Genomic DNA, 12,038 nt, shown 5'->3' on the forward strand with positions numbered 1-12,038 from the left:
AATATGTACTGGAGTCCCGTATTGCGTGCTTAAGGCTTAGTTGGTTTTATTAGGAAAATGTTTTATTTTATTTTTATTTCTTCTGACTCCCATTTTAGCCCTTCTCTGCCCCCTTGGAGCGTTTGTCCATTTCATTTGCCGTCGAGTCCACCGAGGATTTCAAAAACCCCCTGAAAAATTGTCTCATTTTCGGTGATTATTTCACTCTTTCGGTGATTACTTCACTCGTCTCTGAAACAACAGTAACAGTTTTTTAGATTTAGTTTTGATAAAATTTTCTAAATTTGATAAATGTTCCAATTTTTGCTATTTTTTTTTGGGGTGTTATGCCGTATTGCGCTAACTCCTTCTTTAGCCAACGTTTGGGACAGCATTGCAGTGTCCATCATCAGGGCAGATGTGTTATTTTGTGTTCCAATTTCCAATGTTCCAATTTAATAAAACAAAAATATTTATTTTTCCATCCTTATTAGTCCTAGAATACACGTTTATAATAATAAATATATAAAACAGTAACAAAAGGGGAAAGTAATAAAAATATAACGAACTCAAATGATGTAATTTATTTCAATAATATAACAAAGGTTTTTAAGTATAATATCACAAATAAATGCAGTAAAATACTGGAAATCTTCTACATTTTTTAATAACAACATTTTAAGTAGGTACATAAAAAATAGAATATTTACAATTATTTTAATTAAGTAATCCAGAATGAGAAAAACTATAAGATAAATTTTATATATGAGTTGCATGTAAGAAGTTGATATTATATATTATGTCAGTAATTTAAACAGATGATTCAGGATTTTTCCAATCCTGATCATCAACAGCGTCCTGACGCCACAAGCAATTATTACTCTTTAAACTTGCATTCGAGTTTGCATGCGAAAGAACATTTAAATTGTGGGGTTCCAGCAGACAGTTGAAGGATTCGACACTCGCTGAGTTATTAGAAACAAAACTCTCCCTCTTACTAGAAGCTTCTGATCTTTTCAACATAGATTCCCTAACAGTCACTTCATCACTGTTTGGCAAAATATCTTGGAAATTAATATCACCTTTACCATCTTCCATTGGATTGAATCCATGGGAACCACTGGAACAACTATGGTCTGAACTCGGGCTAAATTCTACACTAATGGTTGCATCAGAAATATTACAGTCATGCTTTTCAGGGGAAAACACTTTTTGTGATTGATTGCTTTCGAATTTTCTCCTCTTTTCTCTTTGAATAGGAGATGGCTCTTTGGAACTATGATGTGAAGAACTATTGTCAGTGCTTGAAGTTGAAGAACGCCTGTGAGAAACAATAGTTTTATCTTCGGCAATATTTCTTTGACCCTTTATGGATATGGATGGCGATGATCTTTCAGAAGAAACCAATGGAGTAGATTCATCATCACTTTCTAACTCCCCAGATTTTGTATTTCTTTCACTGGATACCCCTTTGTTAAATATTTTATCTTTAAGACGAGTTATGAGCTCAACACTGTTCGATTGGACATTTTCAGGAACAATAGACTGATTTCTGGTTTTAGGATCGGTCGTCATGGCATCTGTAACTCCGTCAGTTCTAGGTGTGCTGTCTTCCGCTGATCTGGATCGGAGAGTCGAAAATTCCTTCCCGGGTTGGAGACATTGATCATCATTAGTGAGTAAAAGTGAAGACGGTCTCTTCTTTATAGACTTGGAGTTCCTTCTCACTGTATTTGCTGGCTCTTCAGCTTTTTCACTGATTGAAGACTTTCGATACAAGTTTTCTGTTTTCATATCACCTTGACTATAATTCTCTTGATTGTTGGATTGCTGAGACATCATGCTTGATTTGTCTATGTCTGTTTGATTTCGTAAGATTTGCCAGGAAACTTCATTTTGACTCGGGTGAGAGTTGTTCTTTTCTTTTCCGCTGTTAAATACTTTAATGGAATCCTGACTATGTGGCTTAGTGGCCTTGTTAAAATCAAAATCAAATTTAGTTTGTGATGGTTGGGTCACAAAATATAGCGGAGTAGTAGATTTTTGAGTCTCGTCTTCGAATTTTACCATAACCGTTGTAGAGTCGTTATTTTTGAGACTAGTTTCTGAACCGTAACTTGAACCATAGCTCAAACCTCTCTCATTAATTGAAACATGCTTCTTAGATGAAGACTGTTTGAAGCTTCCTTTTGGTTTGAGAATGGAGGGATCCATCTTGCGAGGAAGCTGCGGTGAAGATGTCAGCGAGGGCGGCGGGGAGGATGCTTGCCAGCCAGCGCCGGGAGCCAGCAGGACCAGCTGAAGAGAGTCACTTTCATCTGTCGCTGTAAATAACAAGAAAATAGTTAGACATGTGATTTTACTTTTATGAGATCAGCCATTTTGTCACGAATGCGATGAATTCCGCTGTCAAATGCCATAAATTTAGACTCATGCATAAATAAATTCTACACACATATAATAATCTTTATTCACTTAAGCCACTTACTCATCTGCGAGCAGTAACCGTTACCAAAAATCATAGTGTGTACGTGGCTTGCGGCGAGCCGACGGATGTCGGATTTTGCTGCGAATCATAGAGCACTCTACGCAGTTACGGTTACAGTGGTCTGGACATTGCGAACACACTAGAGCCTGGTTATTGTGTTGACAATGGTTACAGTTACAGCTTGCAAATGAGTACACGGCTTTAGGCATATTATTTTCTAATTTTAAAAGTAATTAAGTTTATTCAATTTGCCATTGAATATCAACAGTATCTGTTTAGAAATGTTAAACCTCCTTATTTTGTAGGTTTTTACAAAGGCTTCTTTGACATACATTCATATTTTATCTGGATTGTTATTGCAAGCATTTGCTTACTTTTCACTGTGTAAATATATAAGGGATAAGTATATGCCATTTTACCACTGAACGGATACACCCTAGAAGTGTGATCTACTGTAAATATTTAAAAATGTTTGGTCATTTTTGCCCAATTGTGCTCACAGAAACGCCAACAACATACTTCTGTCAGTTTATCCGTTCAGTGCATGTTATAATGTTTATTGTTGTAGGCTTATTATTAAAAACCAAAAGTGAGAAGGTATCAGGACTTCTTAAGATGGAGGGATAGATAGAAGAACCATACACGGTGCAGTTACCAACTTAGTAATGAGTTAGAAAACCAGTCATAATAATGTTACTAGCTTTTTTTTTTTTAATTAAGCGTTAAAACGCAAATAATTTTTGAGAGAAAATGCTTACCAAGAGCATTTAAACACAAAAACTTAAATAAACTGATTTACTCTCAGAAAAAGTGTTGGAACACACTATTGAACATCGTTGAAATCACTAATTGACCACAATTGACAAGAATTGTAATTTATTATCTTGTTTCTGAGGTTGAAGTGTTGCCATAGACAAAAAAATACCTACTGCAACCTAATAATAATATCATATCGATACTTTATGATGTTTGCCACACTGATTTATGGTACACCGAGTCTTCGCTGCACTTTGGGGTAAATTTATTTATTTTTATTTGTTATTGATATAGCCAATTAATAACCATGCTCTTATAATGCAGTCACCAAATAATTACAAAAATAAAACTCAACATAAAGCACTAACAATTTATTGCAATATCAAATAATGTGTAGTACAAAAAATATAGATTTAAAAAAAAAATTACTAAACCCTTTTAATTCTAGGATATATCACAATTTTATGAAAATAAATAGTGTCAGAATTTTTATATTGTTGATTGTGAAAATCCCAAATATATTAAGTTCAGTTTATCATTTAAAATACTTACAAAACTTGTTAGAAAGACACAAATCTATAAAATTTCATTGCAAATTTGCAACATTGTATAACCATTTGACTCTTAGTCAAGGTTCGATGCAGTGTAAAAATATATAGTTTCATTTAGAATATGGGCGCCACCAGTCCAGTTGCTGTGATGTTAATTGTTAAGTTTGATGGAACTTGCATAAATGGCTCAACAGATGTTGTAAGGAACATTATCAAATAGTAAGTATCCAGCCCAAAGAAAAATAATTGTAAATCTCTATAGCAAATGGTTAAAATTATCACTAAAATTGTCCATTTGATAAATATAAATTTCGGTTCCCTGATATTTCATCAAAATTCAAATTTAACACCCCTTTAAAAAGTGATATAGAGTCAGTAAAAGTGATGAAACAAAAACTAGGTTATAGTTACTTATGTAACTTATTGAACCTAACTTTTGTTTCATCACTTTCATGATTTTATATCACTTTTTGGAGGTGTGTTGAATTGTCATTTTGATGACATACCCGGTCACCATAAATTTCTACTAAAATAATTACAGATACATATTTGTAGACCAAACACAAATATCACAAAAATTTGGAAAAATCTACCATGCTACATGGTATGGGACCTACGTAGTATAATATATATGTAAATATATATTATTAATATGTTGTACATAATATTATTTAATCACAGTGTTAATATAAACAAAAAACTTAATACATAGAAACTGGTAATAATGACTACTGGGTGCAAAATAAAATCACAGATCGTAGGATACCTTCAATTTATTAATTGAGGGTATTCTATAGCATATTCATCCGAGAAGATTAAATTGATTTATTGCATAGATTTTTAATTATAAACTTTAGTACAACATTTTAAGCTTAATTTAAATCACTCTTGGAATAGTAAGTAATCTGAAATCCTTTATAATTGTCCTACAATAATTGTAAAATCATGTTGAACATTTATTGAGTATAGTAAATTATTTAAAATATATACATGATATGTTTATAATTATTCATTATTTTAAATATTATTAACAATAAAGAATGAATAACTCAGGTTATGGAACGGATTAAGGACGGGTTGTTTCGGAAAATTTGAACAATTCATCAAATTTCAACGTTCATTTGCGAGTTCTGTGAAAGTCCTATTCAAGTTCTGATATTATATCATTATAGGCTAGTTGCTTGACAGAACTGAAATAATAACAGAACTAGAAAATATCTTTCACAGAACTCGCAAATTAACGTTGAAATTTGATGAATTGTTCAAATTCTCCGAAACAACCGGTCCTAAGGATATTATACACGGTGTCTGGAAATTCGTAGTACAAGCGGGAAACTGGTGAATCTACATCACATATGGAACAAAAATTTCTTTTTTCTATCTGAGAGTTTCAACCTTTCTTTTTTCAGCACTTCTTTTTTTAGCAACTAAGGGGTTAAAAAACTTCTAGGAGTTGGGTCTACGCTTCGACAGATTTTAGAAGACATAGACAGCTGATATTTGATATAAAATCAACCCCAAATACGGTTCATCAGTTTCCCGCTTGTACCATGAGCTTCAGGACACCATGTATAATAAAGGATTATTTTTTAATTATTCAGTTATGGCTCACCTTACGTTTAACTATAATACTGTTTTTGGTATTTTTTTAAAAACTACGAACTAAAAAACATAATATTTGACTAAATACAAAGGTTTTATAACGTACATGCAATCCATATAAAATATAAATAGGGTTATAAATTAATAAGAAAAAAAGGCAAGACATGTAAAATAAGGTCTCTATTGTTACATTAATCTAAAATTATATTCTATAAACTGTAATATTATTATTAGTATTGTGGCTATCTAATCTTAAAAACTATAATAAATAACATTGGCAAGAAATACAATCGACATGATGATATTAATATGACGAGTCGCCCATCTCGTCGTAGGATATGTTGACGATGGTCTGATCGCAGTGGTTGGCCGGCATTATGATGACAGTCGGCTCGAAGTTGGCGGACGGTTTCTCGAACTTGACCTTGCCACTCTCCCTGGCACCGGGTGCGATGTGTGTCAGGGTGAACTCGTCCAACTCACTATTGGATTCGTTATTCATGCAGAGCTGGTTTACATTTAGTTGAGTGCAATCGTGTAGGTCGGGGGGAGGCATATTGTCTGTGGGGAAGTACTGGACCACGATGGCCGGGGGGGAGGGGGTGGGGCAGGAGGAGTGATTCTCGCTGATGGTAGCTAGGGGGGGAGAGAGGGGCTCACCTGGGGCCACGGGGTCTCCGAGCAACACATCCTCTAGGGCTTCTTCGTTGAGAGTCTGTAGCGCCCCGCATATCATTTGCTCCTCTAATGTAACCTACAACAAGTGATTATAATCGCTCAACACAAATCGTAACAGTTGCAAGGTAATAAAGTAAAACATCAATTTAATAATAAGATAAAGTATGAGGTGGAAAGTGTATAATTAATGCTACAGATTGTATTTTCTATTCTCACTTGGAATGGGTTCTAGAAGGTACATGCAGAGAAATAATACATAATCGGTGAAATAGTGTAGAATGGTGATACATGCCGCACTAATGTAATTACCTGATATTCCTGGTATTCTTGCCCAAACTTCTATCCACGTTACAGTGCAGATAACAAAAAATAATTCATATCAAATACTCTTCTTACCTACTTATAATAATTACTGTAATATGTAGTAAGTGTAGATAATTATTATTAACCAAATAATAATAGTAGCATCATAGTTTTGCAGTGTGGCCATTACAAAAAATAATAATTATATCGTAAGTCTATTTGCATTGAATCACTGTAATATATAAATGTATAAGTTGATATGCTAATTTACCTGTTTTTCCATATTGGACGGTTTACTTTTAGGTTGATCGTGGATAATTCTGGGTTTATTCTCCTTTTCCATGCGCTCTTTTTCTAAAATTAAAAGTTTACACATTTGGTTTACAAAAAAATATTTTTCATAAATAATAAAGTCATTATGTATTTAATTTGGTAAGAAAAACAAACATATTTCGAAATCACTACTGTGAAGAATGATGGTGATGAAATATCATTGTATGATTAATGTACTGAATACAGACCTTGCATTATTGAGGCAGTAATCACTGGCATTCCTGATTCAAGTTCCCGCAGACTGAGAATCAACAGTTTAAACAATTCCCAGTCTCCAAAGTTTAGGGCAAGTACCTAGCAAACAGAAAATATAACCATTTCACAATCACAGAAAGTAGAGACAAGTTTTAGAGATTTTACATGACTGGTGACACAAATATTAAAAGATTGAAGGTATGTCGAAATAGTAAGCACAAAAGAATTGCATTATTAAGTTTTCTTACCTGTTTTAAGTCATTCAAGTCACAATGGAGAAGAACTTTTCCTGAAATATTGTGACGTCTAAGTAGTGGAGCCAGAGATGAGGCGGCGGACGGTAACTCCCTCTCAACCATGGAGCATAATCCACTGACTCCTAGTTTAGACAAGCAGACGTCTCCCAAATCTCCCTGGAATTATCATAAAAAACCATTATTATGAAGGTATGTATAATAAATTGAAAGGATATAATATGAACATACATATATACGACTAGTCATTATAAAAACTAGGAAAACAACGTGCTGGCAGACGAATAGTATCCACGCTGAAGAACTTATGTGAATGGTATATGTAGTTGAAGCCCAATTTCTTTCCAAATACAAAAAATTTCTAATTGCAAAATTGTCAGAACAATCTGAATATCTTAACCAGAACTGAAGGGAAGTTGAGACACACAAAGCGTGTCCAACATTTTTACCCTGTGAACTTTTGATTTTGCTTAATAATGAGTGCAAATGAAATACGTAATAAAAAATAGGAACATACGTGAAGATGTGAATAATTAAATGTGCCAACAGGCTGCTGGGCGGGGTTCGGAGTGGGGGGACCGGGAGAATTCTCGGGCCAGCCGGGCCAGGCTCCCGGAGTTCCTCCCCCGTATATTGGAGGTAAAGTTGGTGCTCTTTGCTGAATTAAAAATAAAATAAATCAGGTTATATTAAACGAAAGCAGGTTCCGACTTTCATTCAGGGCTTGGTAGGTACTATTATGGTTGCTAATGGAAATACATACGAGTCGGTTCTGATTTAAAAATTTAAATTCAATCAAACGAAAGGCAGGGAAACTATTCAATCATTGGACCTATGGAATAAACTTTGAGTTTTTCATTGGTGTCTAGTACAATAAGTAGGCTCCGAATGAAAATTGTACTGTCTGTATATTGGCATATCTATGGTTTTTTAGAACCAATTTGTGAGTGGTTTGTTTATGGTTGTGGCAAATACCCAATAATACCTCCAAACTTATGACATTTCCCATACATTCTGATGGCAGAATGCTACACTAGCGCCTCCTATCGGAATAAGTTGTGCGCCTTGGTTTTCTTTCATACAGTTTAATGGATTTTATGTGAAATATATTCTTTATTTCACCTAACTTACAGAAAGCAAAAAAAAAATTAGGTATCCTACATACGACCTTACTGCTGTTGTTCCACATGCATAAAAAAATATTAAAGCGGCTAAAAGTCTGTCTTTGATGGTTTAGAAATGTAATAAAATACTTCTATAATTGTGAGAAATTTTACAAAAAGATTTCAATATATTTAATAATATTGATGTATAAAAAATATATACAATTTATTCATATTGTAAATCAATATATTCGATAATTCAAAACACATGAAATTCTGTTTTTCCTCCTTCATATAATCCTTTCCTACAGCCCCTACCTTAACCCGCCTCACAAGGCTGCCCAACCGGGTGGCGATATAGCTACCCTGCTTTTACACTGTACAGACAGGGGTGCTCTTGTGAGGTGTCACATAAAAAAAAATACAAAAATGCGTTTTGAACATCAACATTGACGATGATTTATAACTTCAACTCGAACACAGAATACTACATAGAACTAACACAGCTTTGTTGAATTAACCTTATTTTTTTAAAAATATATTGATCAAAATAAAAATTAGGAATAGCAAAAAACACCGCAACCAAGTACTAAATAAATTCAATTTGCAGCCATTGAAAGAAATGTTGATGTCAATATGTTGCACTAGCGCTTCTAGCGGCCAGCGTTGTTGATACTGCCAGTATTTTTATGGAGTTGGAAGTGTTATTAATATTATAGGGTATTTGGTTGTGGGTACGTATTTTACAGTCACGATTACAACACAACGTTTTATCGAAGGTGTAGAAAGGATGGAGGGAAAAAGTACTTGTGTACAATAGCTTATTTAAAAGAATTGAAAAATAATGTCGGTCTTTTTCAAAATTCTTATTCGTTTAGTAATTTTTACGATAGCTATAGTTTAAGTCAGATTAAATTTGCTCAGATAATAAGATAGCAATAACTGACAGATTTTTAAAACTGTAAACGCGTTTATAAATCTGTCAGCATATCATCAGTGCAAACTAACCAACAGATTAATACAAAATGTTGAATTTACTAATCAATAACTAGAGGACACTAACAAACATATTTCTACAATGGGCTTTTAAAACTGGCAGATAAATCAATTTAATTTATTGATATTGTTCTACCCGTAATTGAATGGAAGATGCCCGGAGGAACTAGCGTCATTGATTTCTTCGACACCGGTGCATAGTCAGGAAATACGCTAAACGAGCAGTTAACATTTGTAAACGGTTTTCATTTGTCATATGAGAAGCATCCTCAAAAGTGACATAGACTTCTCCGCAGTTAACGTTAAAAAATGTACAGCTAATAAAACAGTCAATAAAAAATGCAAACCTGTTTTCGGTTGTAGAATTTGTTGCTGTATGGTTTAGGTGGTATAACTGGATTTACCACTGGTGTTTCACTATTATCTACAATATAGTGCTGTTGTTCATCTGAAAAAGAAGCATTATCTATTTAGGGGTTGATTTACACTTTGTTCGGTAAAAAGCAAAATAAAAAAATGATACTGCTGAAATATATAACACCTTGAATGGGTTGAAACAAACCTTTGATAACTTTCTTGATGTAGGGATCAAGATTGATTGTGAATGGGAGAAAGATCTTCAAATCAGCAGCAAGTAGGCTTGTTCGATGGAATCCAAGAAAGACATCAAGTTTTCGCTCATCTCTGTCAAGTTCCATCAACGGTTCAGCTTCACGAATTATTGGAATACTTGGGCGAACTCTGAAAGGAAATATATTTAAAAATTAATAAAGAAATGCTGCCATGGTGAAAAGCAGCATAATATATCAAATTGTTGTTTGTTACTTACTTGTCATATATCTGTTTGAGCGAAGTGCTGTCTTCAATATGTTCCTCAAACATTTCGTGATGTAATATTATCCAGGATGTCCTAAATGGCCACTGTTCCGTAAGATTAACCCAGGAAGCCAAGTTGTGCCAATTGAATTCAATTTGAAATGCTTTTAACAATCGACCTGTAAGAGGAAGTACACATATTTTTAATACAACCATGCACCAGGCGCGGTTCCTCCTTACATGCTATTGATGCTCCGCATCCCTTGTGTTGTAGATTCTAGACTCAAAACGAATTTATTAAAAACGGACTTATTTTTTCTAGCAGTAAACAGCAATACTGCAATTTACTAATAGACTTAAGACGTACAGTGACAAGACGCACAGAGTGAGTCGAAATACATATAAATTCTCAATACTCTGATACTTATCTATGAATCGCAAACACACAGACACCAGAAACAGCGTCCTCAGAGACTTGACACACACAACGACACAACATGACGCACGGCCACGGAGCGAGTCGCATTACATGTAAATACATTATCAATGCTCGTGTACACACAGAAACCAGCAACAGTTTGGATCCAGTGTCCACAAAGCTGGAAAGTATTCGAATTTCGCGAATGCATTTTCATTCCTGCCTGCCTAGGTCTTTGAATTCTAAATATCTATTTGACAACAGCATTCAACGCACAAGAGACGACTTTAATGCTTATGGATATAATGCATGGAATAGCATACACTATTACAAACTGAGTGGATTGTTTTTAGTAAGTATAAATTTGTTTGCATGATGAATTTTCGACAGTTTGCTGAATAACTGGATCTGTAATAAAATTGATGTTGGGGAGTGTTGTTGCTTGAGTGAAGGATTTATAGAGCTAATTTGATTTACTATTCTTGTCAGTAATTGCATCTTGTTTGTGGGGTAGTCTACAGATCTGTATATTTGATAGTTGGTATATTATATACAGAGGCGGCTCTAGGGATCCAGGCATGGTAGGTCATTTGAAAAAATATGTCTGACTAATCTTTATTTGGTATTGTGAAAAATGCCCATATATTATTATCTATATCAATTTGTAGGTAGGTACGTCATTAGTCCGCTGCCCAAAATACATATTATGTTATTGTAGTAAATTAGAAATAACTACACAATCCATATACTTATGGAAATTATTTTAAAGAGGATACGTTTTAATGTAGTTGTGCACACCAAAAAATAAATAAAATGGTAAAAAAAATATGGTTTGAAATGTCCATTCGCAGTATCCAAAGATACTGGGTGCGAAGCTAAGAGTATGCTGGTTCCATGGTGCGAGGCGACGCGATGTTTATCAATTCCATTTAAACTTGCAAGTCTATTTCACAATGATTTTTTAATTTTTTTCTTTTGTTTCATTCTTCAGCTTCATTTGACATCAATAAGATAAAGAATTGTTCCAAACCTTTCCCGAATTGAAAAACAACCATTGTTCCACACACGACAAGCGTGTAAAATGAAAACCCGACATATGTTTATGTCACCATCTCTTTAAAACATATAATATTCATTGTGCTGTCTTCCTCACGGAAATGACCTAAGCGTCCCTATGCTTTCTTCGGTATCTAATTTTTACTTAGACGAAAGACATAGTGCCATTTTGTTTATTCTATGGCGAGCAGAGATGTGCTTTATTTCAAATAAATCCATTTCAAATGGAAATGCAAAATGGGTATTTTCCATTTTGCATTTTAAATGCTTTTCTAAAAACCATTTTGCATTTTAAATGCTTTTCTCAATGCATTTTACATTTTAAATGCTTTTTTTGCAACATTCTTACTACTATCTCCACTCATCTTTTTTTCATAAGCCCCAAATATCAGCCGGTCCTCAACCTCGCTATGAGAGATAATTTACATTTGTCAAGTTGCTCCCTGGTAGGAGCCCTGGCAATTGAGTGATACCATTACAAAAAATACTGATTCAAATACTGAACATGGG

The 12,038-nt window shown here is 34.1% G+C and overlaps 1 protein-coding gene across 7 annotated transcripts in view; it reads right to left on the reverse strand.

Moving 5' to 3' along the window:
- Positions 1–563: 563 nt before the first annotated feature.
- Positions 564–12,038, reverse strand: part of Arms (Ankyrin repeat-rich membrane spanning) — a 131,375-nt gene continuing 119,900 nt past the window's right edge. For 6 of the 7 annotated variants that reach the window (XM_089634999.1, XM_089634995.1, XM_089634996.1 and 3 more), the window contains exons 20-28: positions 10,068–10,233; positions 9,801–9,979; positions 9,586–9,686; positions 7,657–7,797; positions 7,134–7,298; positions 6,879–6,984; positions 6,629–6,711; positions 6,037–6,130; positions 564–2,303 (exon numbers count right to left, since the gene is read on the reverse strand). In XM_089634999.1, coding sequence (XP_089491125.1) covers positions 790–2,303; positions 6,037–6,130; positions 6,629–6,711; positions 6,879–6,984; positions 7,134–7,298; positions 7,657–7,797; positions 9,586–9,686; positions 9,801–9,979; positions 10,068–10,233 — 2,549 coding nt within the window. In that variant the 3' untranslated portion in view covers positions 564–789. Of the gene's footprint in view, positions 2,304–3,225; positions 6,131–6,628; positions 6,712–6,878; positions 6,985–7,133; positions 7,299–7,656; positions 7,798–9,585; positions 9,687–9,800; positions 9,980–10,067; positions 10,234–12,038 lie in introns of all 7 variants that reach the window. The other variant, XR_016302542.1, reaches the window with a different exon arrangement.

This window comes from Hesperophylax consimilis, chromosome 8 (assembly GCF_061612785.1).
Source record: "Hesperophylax consimilis isolate HC1 chromosome 8, BYU_Hcon_1.0, whole genome shotgun sequence".
Classification (NCBI taxonomy): Eukaryota; Metazoa; Arthropoda; class Insecta; order Trichoptera; family Limnephilidae; genus Hesperophylax; species Hesperophylax consimilis.